The sequence below is a fragment of the Crocodylus porosus genome, unplaced genomic scaffold (assembly GCF_001723895.1).
Source record: "Crocodylus porosus isolate Cpor-Errol unplaced genomic scaffold, CroPor_comp1, whole genome shotgun sequence".
Classification (NCBI taxonomy): Eukaryota; Metazoa; Chordata; order Crocodylia; family Crocodylidae; genus Crocodylus; species Crocodylus porosus.
The window spans coordinates 4545345-4562725 of record NW_017728928.1 but is presented as its reverse complement, the minus strand read 5'-3'; the positions used below and the strand labels follow the sequence as shown (position 1 = coordinate 4562725).

The 17381-nt window shown below is 41.7% G+C and overlaps 1 protein-coding gene across 1 annotated transcript; it reads left to right on the top strand.

Moving 5' to 3' along the window:
* The first annotated feature begins 4064 nt into the window (after window positions 1–4064).
* On the top strand, window positions 4065–13822 carry APOH (apolipoprotein H). The gene is made up of 8 exons (XM_019542366.1): window positions 4065–4182; window positions 5020–5196; window positions 6000–6096; window positions 8974–9050; window positions 9679–9867; window positions 10488–10667; window positions 11658–11855; window positions 13253–13822. Exons 1-8 carry the CDS (start codon window positions 4119–4121, stop codon window positions 13321–13323), a joined length of 1053 nt encoding a protein of 350 aa, XP_019397911.1. The 5' UTR covers window positions 4065–4118; the 3' UTR covers window positions 13324–13822.
* The last annotated feature ends 3559 nt before the right edge of the window (window positions 13823–17381 follow it).

Genomic DNA, 17381 nt, shown 5'->3' with positions numbered 1-17381 from the left:
CCAAAAAGATAATTTTTCTAGTCATCACTGACGAAATCGTATAGTCTTTGCATTCCTCTACTACTTCCCTTGTCTTTCATGTCAAACAAGCTGCTTGTCTTAATTTGCAGTGCCCTTTGCAGCTTGTTCCCTCTCAAGGTATCTTCTCTTATTCACTACTGAGCGGTCAGCTTCAGCCTCCATCGCCCACTCAAACAAATACCTTCAGTTTGCTGCCATGCTGTTTGTTATGTTTGGGAGACAGCTTCTCATTAATTTCTCCACAAGCACCTCGCTCTTCTTCTTTAACTGCCCCTTAAGACTCTTCTTAACATGTGGTAACTTTAGACAGCTTGACAATGGCTAGGCGGGCAGTGTAAGGAGACTGCCACTTATCACATCAATCAATGCTACCTTATTCCCTCCTTCTACTCCTCTGTAGACACATCTATGTGTGCAGCAATTAATACTCCACAATAAACTCTGGAGCATATTGTGCCTGAGTTTATTGCTTCTGGGCACTGCGTTTGCACATGTGCCTGGGACTACAGCACATTGACCTGGGTCAGAACAGGCTGGCCGGGCAGGAGACCCCGGGGGCCAGCCTGCCGTCCCAGGGCTGCTCCGACTTGGCTCAACGTGCTGCAGAAGGGCTGGATGGGGCATGAGGGTGCTCCAGTGTGGGGCTAGCTGGCACGCAACCCCCATATTGAAGCACCCTCGTGCCCCAGCCCTGCCAGTGTCTAACCTTGTGCTGCTGCAGGTGAAAAAGCTCTGCCATAGTATCAGGGGTGTACTTGGTAGCTGTGTTGGTCTGAGACAAAAAGACATACAAAAAACTAGAACTCTTGGTTCCAAAATGATACCTTTTATTAGAACAACTGGAAAATGGCAAGAAAATTGTCCTTTTCTGCAAGCTTTCGGGATCGAAGTCCCTTCATCAGGCTCTGGGAAAAGTGTAGATGGTACAAGATGGTAAAAAGTCACCATAGGTAGGAAATAAAATTCATTTTTGCACAGAGGGAGCTGAAGATGGAAGTCTGTCCCTCTGCCATAGCACAGTACTTGTGTTTACAAGTGCTAACCTGTGGCAGAGTTGGTTAGTTTGCTCCGTTCTAATAGTACTGCAAGTTTACTGTACAGCTAATTAGGCAACTGCAGGAAACATCTCACGTAGATGCGTCCAGTCTGTGCCTACCTCATGTCTCCTGTTCCAGATGATAAAATCTTTGAAGCTGGGAATATTTTTTCCCTGTGTTTATATAGTGCACAACAAAAGGATGCCCTGCTCCATGAATAGGGTTCTTAGGTGTTGCAACAATAATAAATAGTATGTGCTACAAGGATGGATTCATTAGGATCTCAGATGACATGAATAATTATGTGGTAACGTCCAAATGCAGAAAAGTAACTAGATTGGTTTGCTGATTTTCTGCCAAGAACCAAATAATCATAAACACAATCTCTCCTTAATTATTAATTCCCACTTACTGGAAAAGATACCCTTATGTGTGACATGCATTGTTGTATCTCTCTGTTGCTGAAAAATAAAAATATGAAAGAGATGCAAAAGTATGTATTGGTACTAACATGGACATTTGTGCAATGCATACTTACCCATCTTTAGTTCAGCTTGGCAAACAGGAATGATTCAGGTGTTCTTAATGGGGTTTTTCACTATTAAACAAGGAACAGAGTACGATCTGCTGTGGATATCCAAATATCTATGGAAAACTAGTTTATACGCAACTTATTCAACTCTATTTTTCTTGGTTATATCTGTGCCTTAAAGTAGCATATAAGTATTCAGTTCTAGGTATAGCTCTGCCCTATATGGGAGAGTACATTGTGCCATCTGGTGACTGTTATGAGAAATGCTCTCATGGAGAATGATCAATAGTGCAGTCCCCTGACAAACTGCTGCTTTGTATTCTAAACTTATACCAAAATGCAACATAAAGAGTAACTAGAGCTGAATTTAAGCCAAAGACCAAAAGGTTAGATTCCATCTCATCTTCCAAAAAGGTTTTGGAAAGAAGTAGGATGAACACTGGGGGAAAAAAAACTGTAAAATGTAAACAGAAGAAAAGACTCATGGGGAAAATCAGTTTTTGTTGTAGAAGTTGTACTTTGTCCACTGACATTGTGAATTAGCTAAATATTTGGGGAGAAGGTCTCACAGCTAAATGTTAAAGCATTTTCTATCTAAAGACATTAACATACTCCTGATTGCTTAATGCTATGGTCAAAGTCTGCATGTTAAATGCAAACAAGGAAGTTTTTAAAAACAAAAATAAAGACCAAACTCACATGCATAAGCATGTACACAGACATAACCCACCTTCTCTTGACACTGAAGTGTCAACTGATTTGCTAATAGGCATACATCTCTGACAAAGTAGTTTGTTGCCTACGAAAGCTCACACTGCTCTGAAATAGCCTTCAAGGCCACATGTAGATGAAACGAGGGCTGTGTGTACACGATGCTTTAATGGTGTTGGTGGCCTATTGCGCAGTAATTCCAGCTGCTGTAGGAAATTCGGGGGTGTAATGCATCTCAAATGACTTGGAGTGTAGTGTGGCTGCACTGGTGGGGCTCCCAGTGGTGTGGGAGCCCCCCGGAAATACAAGGCCAGTTACCACCCTGGTGAAAGGTAGGTTGGGGTACCTTAACCCCTAGCCCCCACAACACTGTGAGTACAAGGGAGGCAGGCATGGCTACGGCCACCTGAGCCCAAAGAGGGTGTACGACCTAGATGAGGCCAGGCACGGCTACAGCCACCTGAGCTCTCACTGGGGAGGGAAGCCCTGTGGCCCCAGTGAGGGGGCACCAGAAGGCTGGGAGCTCAGTATATGTATGTGAGTGTGTATAGAGTTGCCCCAGGAGGGGCCAGGGAAAGCTCAGCCCTCATCAGGTAATTGGCTGGCCACTACCCCGGTGAGGGCCATGGGGGAAGCCCAAAAGACGGTACATCGGCCACCCACGGTGTGCGCTAGGTTGAGCCTATGGCTGAAGGGTCCTGCTCCAAGAGGGGCCAAGGCATGGTACAAGTTGTTGATGCATGAAAAAGACCCTGTGAGAGGGGGTGGAGTGTGAGAGGCCCTAGTGAGAGGAAGGTGGTATGAATGTGTGTGTGTGTCTGAGGCCTGACAACGAAGGCTAAGCTGGCTCTGGCTGTAGGCCAGGAGCATTGTCACCTGTATGCCATCTGCAAGACTTGGGCTGCGATGCCGGGGAGGAATGGAGCTGCAGATAGCGTTTTCTGGCATCAGGGCGAGAATGGACAGCCTCCCGCCTAATTAACACCATAATTGTGTATCATCAAGGTGTGGCAGACGAGGAGGCAGTCCACTGGCCCAGAAACAAGTGGGTGAGCCAATGGCAGACTGGCCCTGAGAGAGCCCCCTGTTACACGCAGCAAACTAAAACTCCTCCTTTGTTTCCACTGGCTGAAGAAATTCCGCAATTCTGCTTTTTAACTTGTTTTATGTTTCACAGATGGTGTTAAGGTGTTTTAAGATGATAAAGTAATAATGGCTAGTACTGAGTTAGATAAGCTCTCAATTATGATGGTTTCCAACACAGTACTGTACACTGTACAAAAGAAGTTTAATGGTAGTTTTGCCAAGCAAGTACAGTGGGAGCAGGATGAGAGAGGCCAGAAAATCAGCTCTGGGACCAACTTGGATTCTTGACCCTGAAAGGTTCAGAGATGCCTTTTAATGGCAGAGGAAAAAAATATGCAGATGGAGTCATACAGAAGAGTTTCTGTTAGCAATTCCATTACTGGGCCACTTGTGCTACCCAAAATATACCCACTGGCATGAGGGAACTGAAAGTTAGTCCCTCTGTGCTTGAAAGATGACAGAATGACATGACTTGAGGCAATAACCAGGCAGCGATGAAAGATCTTCAAAACAGATTAAAATATGTGTTCCTATAATATCTACAAAACAAACATGTGATGATCATTTAGGCCTCTGTTCCCAGTAATCTGAGAACGATTTTATCTTTTGTTTACTAGGATTAGAGTAAATAAGAAAAGTTAATTTTTAGCCATCGTTTTGTTAATACCTTTCTTTTTAAGAAAACAAACATTTAATTGAGGGTCATTTTGAAAGCTTGGAAACTGGCAGCAATGTATTCAACTGCGCTGTTCTTGTGGATAGTTACTCTGACGCACTGTGTTCTTGCAGGAAACAGTAAGTGACTCTCCCTTTCTAATAGCAAAGAATATTCGATAGGCCAAGCTTAAGCAAGGATGGAAAACCTGGAGGTTATGGCAGTTTTACAAACCTCTTGCCTTTTGCAAGTAGCTGAAAAGATCTTAAAAACTTCTCCTCCTTGGAACTCTCCTCTGTTTCTTCCTCCCTCACATTCCCCGGTGGGGAATAAAGTTTTATAAGACAGATGCAAAAAGGGAAGGCAAAGGAAATTAGTATTAGGAACAAATGTCATGCAAACCTTATTAGTGGAAGGTCATAAATTATTTGGCTTCTGTAACCTGAGCACATTAATACCAGGGTTTTCTGCTTTCCTCCTTTCTCCACACAAGCTTCCTTCATTCTGCTTTAAGCCAAAGTGTGACTGCCCCTCTCCTCCTCCTCCTCTCAGGGGTTCTTGTGTCCCACTCCTCCTGCCGAATCCAAGGTTTTGTGCATCCCTCCCCACATTTCACACCAGTCACCCTTTTTGCCTCATGCTTTCCCAAACTGGAACCCTCCGCTCTTCTTCCCTGCCAGAAGTTTGCTGCCAGTCCTAATGGCTAGGAACTGTTTATGAAACTTCCCTTCCTGCCCTGCTATATCTTTCCTTTCTATCTGGCAACCACAAAGTCTATAAATATTTTTAAACTGTACTGAGGCTAAGTCTATAGAAAATTACAGACAGGGAAATGCCACGCGTGTTAAGAGCTCACGTCATTTTATCCAGTTTTAATAATACAGTAATAAAAAAATCTATGCTCAAGTTTGGTAACTGATGCAACAAGTTCTTCTGCATTGTACCCCTTTTATTGTTAAGTGGTTCCTTTCTTCTAGCCTGCCCAAAGCTACCTGAAGTGCCATTTGCAACAATTGATGTAGATAAGAAAGAATATCAACCTGGTGAAGAGGTCACATATACCTGTAGGCCTGGTTACGTCCATCACAGCGGCATGAGGAAGTATACTTGCAATCGGTCTGGCAGATGGTTTCTTAACACTATGAAATGTATACGTAAGTAACCTGCAGGTTCCATTCCTCAGGGTTGTGTCACAGAATTGACAGTTGTGCATTGGTCTATAAATGCTGTGTAACGGTTTGTGGACTGTGTAATATTATAAAACGTTGCTGTTTGGCTTTCTGCATACTCTACTTCTGCATTTCTAAGAGCACTGAGCACAAAACCAGCATCTAGTTGATTCTCATGTGTGTTATGGCCCCTCATTAAGATGTTGCACATTTGCTTTACTTTCTGACTGTTTTCCTCAATCCAAAACAAAATATTTGAGATAGGAAATGTGTTGTTTCTATATGTATTGAAAAACAGTTTACAAAATCAGTAAGTAATGTCACAGCTCAGCTGTTTTATCTTCAAAATGGGATACCTCATTTGTTCTATCACTTGCTTAAAGTATATAAATGAAATGTTGACAACTTTAATGTTTATGGTGCAATTTGTTTTATTTTTACAACACTTGATTTACTGTAATAGACATCTTTGATATTCATTTAATTTTATTAGAGAAAATTATCTTATTCAATAATTTCCATAATTATAATTTGGACAGTCACTTATCCAAGCCAATCACATACATTTGCAAATAGCTTAAATATAGCTTGATTTCAAATAAAAAATATAAGGACTCATGAATAAAGAAGTGTAAAAACTTGACACCATACTTGCATACAATCAAACTTGCTAGCATCGTTTTAGTTTTATATTTTTATATATATGTGTGTGTGTGTGTGTCTATATATATATATCAATATATATCTATCTCACAAAATAATACACTCTTCCATTGTCTTTTAAACAGCAAAGAAATGTCCATTTCCTGGACCGCTAGAGAATGGAAAAATTTCTTTTACAGCATTGACCTATCAGAGTACAATACATTTTTCCTGTAATCCAGGGTAAGTCCTCATATCACCAGACCCTCGTTCTTTTCCGGTGTCCCTTCATCTCTAAGCAGCCCCCCAGGTTCATACCCTACCAATCCACCCAATGTTATGCTACTGCACTTGAATATTTTATGCAAGACTTCACTTTTTCAACACAATGATTCCCAGAAATAGAAATAGTCCTAACAGCAGAAGAAACTTAAACTTTATATAAATCTTTATTCTGTACTACTTTTCATCTACTTTTGAAATTCCCTTACTACATCATGAGATGAATCCTACAGCAGAGATGAGATAATCTCCTTCTATGTCTTTTTTGCCAGAATGAAAATATGAAATTAACCCTAACTTGATCCCTGCATGCAACAATATAACATACTGTCACCCAGGGCTGGTTGGTTTGAACAACTGATTTTTCTGCCAGTTTTAGAAATGAAAGATAAATTAAGTGAATTTTGATCATGAACACTGTAGAAGCATGTGTTTGAAAGCAGCACACTGATTGAACCAGGGGCACATAGTGTCATAACTGTTTCCTTGTTTTGATGTGCTATAAAGTAAGCACTGAAACTAGAAACAAATTAGCATAAAATAATTGTGCTGGAAAAAGCATAGGCAGAAAAGGTTAAAAAAAAAAAAAAGAAATATGCCAAAATATACTTAACCACAATTTAAATTTGCAATTGAAGAATTATGCTTCAAACACCCTGTTTATCTATACAATCATTTGTTGCACATGAGCAGTAGATACACTCTCAAATGTTATGGAACGAGGTAAGGAGGCCTCATGAAAATACAACTTTACAATGAATAACACCCAAAATATACTGTTCAAGGTGTGCTGTATTATTAGTATGTCATCAATGCAGTTTGTATCCAATGCTTTTTATTATATGTATAGCAAAACAATACCTATTTGACATTTTAAGAACACCTAAAAAAACCAACCCTCTGTCTTGAGCAGTTTTAGGCCTAACATCACCAATGACCAGGGAGGGAGAAAGAAGAGCAGAGGGTATCACAAGCCAGCTGTGCCTTGTCCTCTTCCCCAACATCCTGAACCTGGAATCATTTCTTACCATGCTCTAAAGCCTGGAAATGTATCTTTCTTCAAAGACATAATTAGGTTTCAAAGCTTGCGATCTTAAGTAGAATAGTATTTTAGCTCTGAATCAGATCAGTGTCCAAGTGAAAGAAGTGAATTTTGGGGTGAGGATTAAAGAAGAGCTCTTTTAAGAATTGAAGGCATGAAGTTGTGTGTGAAATGAAATACAGAAGCTTAAGGATGAAGGCATACTGTAGAAATGGGGGGAGAGGAGGACATGGGAACTGCAGCGTAATCTGAATGAAGTTTTGCAAAACCCTCTTATAAATACAAGTTATCTCCATCGCTATACTACAGCAGGGGTGTCAGAGATGCAGCCCACAGGCCAAATCACATCATCACATCATCTGGCCCCCAGTGTCAGTCCTGCACAGGGCCAGTCTGAGACCCCTGCATGCTGGATCCAGCACCCGCGGTGCCTGCTCCAGCTGGTCCAGGACGGTGTCACACACACTGATTGATCTGGGACATGAGCTGCACGTGGCATCCACTCCAGCCAGTCTGGGGCAGCCATGGTGTGCACTGCAGGTCCTGGATCCAGCACGCAGCGGGGAAGGAGGCTCCATGGTTCCCCTGCATGCTGGATCCACTCTGGTCAGTTCAGGACTGTGCCACATACAGTGTCCACCCCAGGCTGGCCAGAGCAGATGTTACATGCGTCTCGCACCCTCATCTGGCCAGAACAGACACATGTCCAGTGCAGTCCTGGACTGGCTGGAGTGAGCACTGTGGGCACTGGATCTAGTATGCGGGGGGAAGAGAGGGTTTCTGTGGACCTATTCGTCTGGCCTGTGGGCTGGTCCTACATCACACTGCAGATGAGTTTGACACTCCTGTAGTACAGTATATAGGCAGTATATAGAATAAAGGCAATATAAATGCAGCACTTTTTTGTTAGATATCCATCTAATATTTCTGATAGAAAGATATTTCAACTGGTGTCAGACAAGCATATGATTCTTCTCATTTGTTCATTCTACTGGAATAAATCATGACCAAGTGTTTTTCACCTGTGACATTTGTGGGTGAGTCACAGACTGGAATACGCTGCTAAGCATAAATGGATTAATTCAAGTCCCATCCCTGAGAAACAGAAGTGAGATGAGCAATAAATAAAGGTAACTATGACACTGAATGTAGTAATTGGATTTGATTGATGGACTTAAATTTTGCTAATTATAATTTACTAGTTTCCAGTGTGTAATACTGAAATGACAGAAACAGGATAAGCATTTCATTAAGGCTTAGTATAAGGACTTAGAATAACAAAAGCACAAAGGTCTGGAGATAAGCACTTTAGAAAAAAATGCAAATGAGAATTAAATTGGGCTGTACACTGGTCTCCTGGCTGAGTTCTGTAGAGCAGTAACTTAACAGTCGTAGTCAATATAATCATCCTAAAGAACTACTCCCAAGATGCCATGTATTATGCTAGCAATCAGAAATCAATACTCTTTTCTCACATACACTTTAATTATTATATAAATGGATGTGTCAAATACAATTTATGGTTGAATGTACAAGAAATTAGTCTCTTATTCAGTCATATATTTCTTCTGGAAGAAGAATTAGTACAGTATTAGTACAAGGGCAAATTTTCAACTTCTACTAAAAATGCTTCTTGAAATAAACAATTAGTTGAATTATGAAGGAAGCCCAGGTGTCAGACTGTACGCTCTGTAATGCATGCCTTCTTGTTAGGTTTCTTCTAGAGAAGTCCCAGCCCTCCCTGTGTTTATAAGACTTCTTAAAGCTTCCTAGTAAATGGGTCTGTTTTTTCGCAGGTACATTCTCAAGGGGACAAGCACTTGCCAGTGCATGGCAGATGGAAGATGGAGCAGCACTCTACCTCACTGTCAACGTATGTGTACTAAAGAAACACACTGGGCCCTATCCTTGTTTATAGCTTTTCACATGGTTGCAGTATTGTAAAAGGGTTTTAGAATACATTCATACCCATGCTAAGGCCTCATTTGGTGTTACAACAAGGTACAGAGGAGTTGGTATAAATCAGAATCAGGTTTTCTGTCTGTGGCTTGAAAGAGATGATTGGTTTTGGTTTTGGGTGTCTGGACTCATTATAGAGAAGTGTTACTAAATGACTGGTTTGGGCTTAGGAACTTCTGAATTCTAATACTGGTTCAGGGATGATGCAGATCTCCTTTCTCTTACATTTCCCTGCCACTTTGATACATCTCCTTTGACACATCCTTCAAAGATGTGAACACCTTGATGACAGAAGTGCAATATATTGTAAAAATGTTATGTATATTTATATTGCCTGCAAAAACTGCATTGATTAATGAATTACAAACATCAAGGTTATTGAGCCTTTTATTTATTCTAATTAATTTAGCAAATGTATTCCTATTTTGCACCATGCAATGTAATTCTTTTATAGACATGATGTTCTGGGGGATATTCCTCCAGGAAGGAGTAACAATTTGGATTTTTGAGATGTGTGGAAAACCAATGTTCTGCTTTTCCAGCTGTGATTTGTCCTCCTCCCCAAATTCCTGAATTTGGAGTAATTTCTTACCATACTCTAAAGCCTGGAAATGTATCAGTCTTCCAAGACATGATTGGATTTGAATGCTTACCGTCTTTTGCACTTTTTGGCAATGAAACAGCTATCTGTACAGCTAATGGGAACTGGAGCCATATACCAGAATGCAAGTGTAAGTAGATGTACAATCAATAATTTGATTAACTTTTAAAAAAAACGTTAGAAAATATATAGAAATGGTCTGAACATTTTTATTAATTGGGCCTTATGAATTAATAGCACAGCAACTTTTTATATCTTGAATATATTTATTGTGAAAAGCATAATTACAAATGACTGCTAACAGTGACCTCAAGATTGCACAAAACAGGAAGTTTTCTGCCCCAGAGTGTCTACAATCTAACATTACACAAAAAAATGCAACTCTATTTAAGTTAACAATCTTTCACTTCTGTGAAATTAGAATCAGATACCTAAAGCATGGCAAATCCAGTCCAATATCTAAATAGCAGGAGTAAACTATCACCTAATCTAAGAAGTACAAAGCTAAATCCTCAGTTGGTGTAAATGAATACAATTTTACTGGCTTTATTGTAGGTTCACTGGAGCTATACCAAATTAAATGATCTTTGGATCTTCCCAAGGTTTGGAGGGAACATGATTCTAAACCAAATTTTTATGTTTGTTTCCAAAGTTTTTAAGTTTACTTGCTGTTTATCTATGTGAGAGACTAAAGGAAATCAAAGCAAATGTGTTAAATTGTACCATATTTTCTTTGGTTTTGCACTACAGACGTAACATGTCCAACTCCAACAGGAATAGAAAATGGATTTATAAATTTTGCTGTTCGAAGAACATATGGTTATAAGGAAAGTGTCAGTTTTGGCTGCAATGGTAGATATGTGCTAGAGGGGCCCAGAGAATCAACATGTGAAAAAACAAATGAGTGGTCCATAAAACCATCTTGTAAAGGTAAGACTATGCATCAGAAACCACCCATCAACCTGAATTGTCCTAAATGTTTGACCAGAAGAAGCTGATGAGAAATTATCTCTGAGAGAATCTCCCATTTCAGAACAAAGCAGAAAGATCAAGCATAGGCATTCTCAGGGCTCTCATAACAGCATTAAATAACTATATGCTCCCCAGTAAGATAATACAACTGGGTTTAATGACCATGCACCCAAATTCTTCCTTTATTCCTTTTACTTTCTGTCTAAATTGGCACTTTGCATGTAAGCCAGATGCATCTAGAAACTATTGCTTGTACAGCCATGTCAGGGGTATGATTTTTTTTTCAACATTTTTACCTAAAGCCTGAATGTAGGCACAGTTGTACTGACATAACAAGACTCTGATAGAGCTTATTTTATTTGGGGAACCAACTTAACCACACTAGTTGGTATGAGCTATAGTTATGTTAGGGAGATTTGCTGATACAGCTATATTACCAAACAGTCTTTAGTGTAGATTTGGCCTCAGTCTCTACAATTTGAAATCAGAAAAGAATGTTTTCTGTAATGATGTAATTTAATCTATTTCCATCCATATTGAGACATACCACTTCTCAAATATTAACACTTTTTCTACAACTAAGCAAGAAGTGACATTTATCTTTCTTCATTCATCAAGTATACATGGCATTGCCTACATATATTGCATACAAGTATACAAATCGCTGTTTTTGAAATAAGAGGTTGGGCTTTTCAAAAGCAGTCAAGTGACTTAGGAACACAGTCTCATTGCCTTTCAGTGGGACATCAGCTCTTAATTCATGTAACCACTACCAAATATCTCATTCAATATCTGTCTTTCAAATATTTGCTCCTTTGTGGACAACATCACTGACTTTTACACCAAAATGTTACTTCTGTACTTACCTTACAGGATCTAGCCTATTTATTTTTTTAATTCAAACCCTAATGAAATGGTAATGCAACTTAAATTTGAACTGTTTTTCAGCACCATGTAAGATACCAGTTAAGAAAGCTATTGTGTTATACAAAGGTGAGAAGGTAGCAGTTAAGGATGGCCTTAAAGAAGGAATACAACATGATGAAACCATTTCCTTTTTCTGCAAAAATAAAGAAGAGGACTGTGTCTATACTGTGCCCACTACGTGTATAGATGGCAATCTCACAGTTCCTGAATGTTTCAAAGGTATGAACCTGGCTACTTTAACAAGAGTGGTAAAACCCTGAGTATGTGGAACAGTGTTTTCACTTACTCCCAAAGAATCTAAAGTATTCATCCAGAAAAGCAGTAGAAGACTATAAAAGGAAAACAGCCCTAGCTATGAAAATGTTTATATAGTTTTGTCTAAAGGTAGTTTTGTCCATAGTAGACACTGTTTAGAGGTTGTATGAGCAAATAAGGGACAAAGCTGTAGCCAGTAATTTTGTGACTAACTACACTGATGGTCCAAAACTTTTCTTGGAAGGCACTGCTGCTTCCTTGGGACTATGGAACGCAGTACAGGCAGTCCTCGACTTACACTGTTTCGAGATACAACATTTTGCACTTACAACGTTTATAAATTGACACCTTGTTTCAACTTAATGGCATCAGTTTTTACTTTACAACGCATGAGCTGATGCGATGCCACACCAGCAAATACCTGCTTGCTGAGTCGCTTATCTCCCTGGAGAAGATCTGTCCAAACTTGCTTGGACGCTTTCTTTAAGAAAGTAGACAAGACTCCAGAAAAACCTGTAGCCAAGACTCCTGAGAAGACTCCAGCCAAGAACCCTTCAAAAAGTCCAACCAAGAGCCCTTCAAAAAGACCAGCAAAGTCACCTCAAAGAAGTCCTTTAAAACAATATGAGTGCTATTTACAATATAAATACATTAATGTAGCTATATTACTCATCTATAACTGATTGAGTACAAAATTCTGGGGTATTTTTGGTGAAAATAGGGTATTGGGCCTTGGTTCAGGAACCAATCCCCCATTTATAACATTGTTTCTTATGAGAAAATTGGTTCCGAGTTACAATGTTTTGACTTAAGACATGGTTTGCGGGAACCAGTTGTGTCATAAAGCCGAGGACTGCCTGTATTTGTATCCTGAGGAAGAATTACAACCTTACACTGGTTTATGCTGGGCCTATTTACTCAGGTCGTGCATAAAGTTTATGGAGAAGGAGCAGGCAAATAGTCTATCTGAATTATGACAAAAATATCAAAGGGTGAATGTTGTCTTAATTGCAGAAATGATCCTGAGGAGTTCAACAGGAAGTAAAGAACTTTTCAGCTAGAAATATCTGTATTAATAATGAGAGAAAGACAAAAGGGTTTTGGTAGTAGGATATGCTTTGTGTTTAGGTTACTGTATTTTATTAAGTCTGCCCACATAGTATGTCCCTTTTTCAGGCTTCATTTCATTTGAAAAGGTGGGGGAGGGACCTACATAATTCCCAGTGTGGGGTCACATGCTTTCACATTTTGCATGGCTCACACTGGCAGCATTTACTTTTCTCTGCCCTCCTATGCACTACTGCTACAGTCTAGACATTGTAATAATATCACTTAAATTAATACCTCCTTGTTTTTAACAGAACGTGGATTCTTTTCAAGTGTATTCAAGAAGGACTATTCAGAAAGGACACTATGTGAAGACAGCCCGTGAATTAAAAAAAAGAAGACGCAGTAATTGCAATGCCTATCTTACTGAGACAAAACATAAATGGAAAGGTTTTTTAGGTGTTGTTGAGTTTAACGCTTCTCTCTGCCAGTTCAAGACTATATCTTGCAATATAACTTCAACTGCCTGATATCATCCTTGCCAATCTACTTCACATTCTAAGACAAAGTATTTTAGTCACAAATTCTTAAGATGTAGTCCAACTGTTCCTTTTTTCACTTTCTTCTCACTTTTTCTTATATATCCTTTTCAGAAAACCTTCAGTTCTCCTTTTGTGCCTATGCCCTACAAGTGTTTGTAACTGGTTCTCAGATTTCCACCTCTAACATAATAATCATTTTTAGGTAACTTATTCTGTATACTTATTTCTTTTTAAATACTGTCTACTAATTAGCCAAATCCTTTAGCTCTTACCTGATTTTAAAATAAACTTTTAACTTTATCCACACAATGCTCATACTCATAATAAATTTTTCTTAAAATATATTTGTAGAATTCATTTTTCTGACATTTTCTTGCATATTTTCCTATCAACTATGGCATTTAAGTACAAAAATGATCGTTTCAATTTATTTTGCAGTTTTACTTAAAGGTTGTTTTGTATGTTTGCGTTTTTACCTTTCTAGCTGGTAGGTCAATCTGAACCCTTGAATGCATTTGTCCAACGATTAGAGAGAACTGAGACCCAAGACTCCAGGGCTCTACATCCTGACTTGCTACTTACTCACTATAGCGTCCTTATTCTTGATTAATACTGTTTCACTTTGCACACACTCCCACTGCCCTGGACTATCCCATCCTCAGATCAGCACAAGGACATGGCCATGTGCACATCACATGGATGAGTAAGCCACTCCAATTACAAGAACTTCCACTGTGTTCTGTGGAAAGAGCTCTGCACCTTTACGGTTCATGGAGGGGAGGAGGGTTAAGATTAGCAGGGCTTAGGACAGAACCTGTAGAGATAATGTTTATCATCATTGCCCCTCTGGTCCTGCAAAGAATCCCTTAGGTAAGCTTATATGACATGACACTGGTATTCATTCTGCAGTCTGTTGTCAATTAAGCAGGAGAAGCACCAGAAACCATAAAATGAGCAAAGATCTCAAGATTATACAGATAACTTTAACCTCCTAGAGATTTGTCAGGATCTGTAGGGTCTCCTAGCAAGACCTATGACCTATTCTCTGGAAGTTAAGGATGGGGATGGAAAGGCAAATCTATCCCCCTAATAAAATGATAGGAGAGAAACTCTATCTAGGAATCCTTAGAATAGGGGTATTGTAGCAGGGCACTAAGTGCCTGCTACTGACAGCAGTAAAATGGGCTCAGCTGCCAGTCACCAGGGCAGCACAGGTGCAAGTTGCCAAGACAACCAGTCTGGTCAGCTGACCGGAAGGGGGCAGGGCCTGGCTTTTATAAACAAGCTAGGTTGAGGCCAGAGGTCAGTTCCCCTTTGGCAGCCAAAGAAACTGGAGCTCTGCTGGAGCAAGCAGGGCAGAGAAGCCTGATGGTCTGAGCAGTGTCTGCCCGATGATACTGGGTGGAGGAAAACCCTGGTAGGGATACGAATGGAGCTATGGATAGCCAGTCAGCTTGGAATTTATGTTATAACACAGGAGGGTGCGGTTTTTGTTTTGTGGTTGTTGTGTTACACCGGAGGACCGGGCGAGGCTGCAGGGGTGGAGGAGGCCTCATAGGAGCTACCCAGTAGTGGGGGGGGTTCCTAGCGTCGGAGAGGGCACTGCGTTTTGGGGTGTCCTGACCCCGGCCCCAGTGTGGGCAGCATCGGGAGGAGCTCAGTGTGGGCACATGCAAGAAGCCCCAGTGGGGCATAAGACCTGAGAAGCCGGGTCTGGAGCCAGGTAAGGCAAAGGCCGCCTGGGCCCCGTTGTGAGGAGCCCAGTGGGCGTAAGACCCAAGGAGGGGGTCTGGGGGCCAGGTAAGGCCAGGGCTGCCTGAGCCCCGATTTGCGGGGAGCGCGAGGCACAGGCCCCGGTGCAGGCAGGGAGTGCGAGGCACAGGCCCCGGTGTGGGCAGGGAGCACAAGGCACAGGCCCTGGCGCAGGCGGCGGTATAAGAGAGAGGCCCCGGTGCGTGTGATAATATAGAGGCAGTCCCCGCGGGGCGACAGACCCCAGTGAGGGCTGCGAGGCCCCGTGGGGTGAGGCAGGCCCCGGTGTGGACGGTGATAGCTGCGAGGCCCGGTGCAGGGCGACGGTACAGAGGCAAGGCCCCGGTGCAGGTGAGAGCCATGGGAGATAGGTCCCAGTGCAAGCAAGAGCCGTGAGGCGAGACAGGTTGGCACGGAGACGAGTCCGGGGACCCGTAAGGGCACGGCCGATGGTGGGGCTCACGTGCAGCCCAAAGGTCAGAGTGCACCGGGCGGTTAGACCAAGCCAGGATACATCCAGGCCGTGCCAAAGAGGGTAGAAAGGCAGCCTCCCTTGAACATATTAACATCAAAGACGTGGCAGGTGAGATAAAGAGGGTGCATTTAAACCGGATTTGGCATGGTAGGTAGGGGCGCTAGGCGAGGTCACGGCACCCCTAAAGGTCACCCTGCCACAGGTATCAATTAATTGCGATTAACATACACAATTAACATGTTAATTGTTCGTGGTAATTTTTTTAATGGGTTAATTATGCATATGGTCTTGAAGCCTGCACCTGGGCTCCACTCTGCTGCTGTCACCACCGCCTCCTGGCCACCCCCTGGGGCAACTGTGGCAGCACAGAGGACTACAATGCAGCCTGGATGCAGGCTCCAGGTGGCTGCAGCCATGTGGGGGGTGGGGCAAGCAGACACAGACATGCAGCTGAAGCCTGCAAGTGGTTGAGAATGCAGCCCAGCAGCATATGGAGCAGTACCCAGTAGGTAAGTCTGTGAAAGGGAAGGGGCGTGGGGGGAGCAGATTGAGGCCTCCATGGTGAGGGAGGGAGTGGGGCAGAGGCTGTGGTGAATGGGGCCCCAGGGCTGGGGCAGGTTGTGGGATGGAGCTGCAGGCAGCTAGTTCAGAGGTGCAGGGGATGCTCTTTCCCCTACGCATACCCTAGAGGATGGATGGGGTGCACATGTCCCTTGAATTTGTGTGCAGGATGGAGGCGGGCTGCTGTGCGATTAAAATCACTTTTTCCTGACACAGGCAGGGGATTGGACTCGATGATCCTTTGACGTCCCTTCTGACCCTAGCATCTCTGAAACTACGAATAATTGCAACTCATTTTTTTTAATCACGTGGCTAATCGTGATCAATTTTTTAAAATCGTTTTACAGCCCTACCTTAGAACATCTTCCTATTCCAGAACCTTTTTCTACTGTCACAAGGTGACCTTTTAAAAAGGGACTTGATTCTAGCTTCACCCCTGACTGATGATCAAACAAGTGTAAAACCCAGCAAGTGGTTCAACTTAGGAGAGCCCCAGAAAGAAAAAGGGCTATTGTGGGAACCTTGCTATTGTATGGTGATTCAAGAGAAAAATCAGTGGGCTCCTACTTTGTGCTTTAGTCAGATAAATGAATAAACAAACTGACAGACAATGTCAACACTCTGTTTAAATAATAAACTAAGCCCTTTTCCAAATTGCCTGATTCAGACTCTGGATGTGGTCTCAGCACCTTTTGGATGCAAGTAATCTGCATCCATGCCAGTTTAGATGGAACAGAATGCTCTGTCCCATCTACATGAAGGGACTTGCATAGCGTGGTATTATTTAAGGTGAATACTGGGGGCAGAACCATATAATTTAACTTTCTAGTCTCAGATGCTCTAACAAATAAATCTTTATGAAATATAATGATCACTTGCAGATGTATTACTGGAGAAATTGTCTGCAATCAGTCAGATGAGATTCAACAATAACAAGTGCAAAGCCCTGCACTTGGGATGGAATAATCAACCACATACACAAATACAGACTGAAAGGCTGCACTACTGCAGAGAAGGACCTGTGGGTTACAGTGGACCATAAATTGACCACGAACAAACAGTGTGCTTTTGTTGCAAAAAAACCCCCAAACCAAGCAACCAACAACACACCAC

Excerpts from the sequence above, each read along its gene's own strand:
- APOH (XM_019542366.1), top strand. The coding sequence starts at position 4,119 with ATGTATTCAACTGCGCTGTTCTTGTGGATAGTTACTCTGACGCACTGT. Across the intron at positions 5,197-5,999 it reads TAACACTATGAAATGTATAC|CAAAGAAATGTCCATTTCCT; the intron begins GTAAGTAACCTG and ends TCTTTTAAACAG. Across the intron at positions 11,856-13,252 it reads AGTTCCTGAATGTTTCAAAG|AACGTGGATTCTTTTCAAGT; the intron begins GTATGAACCTGG and ends TGTTTTTAACAG.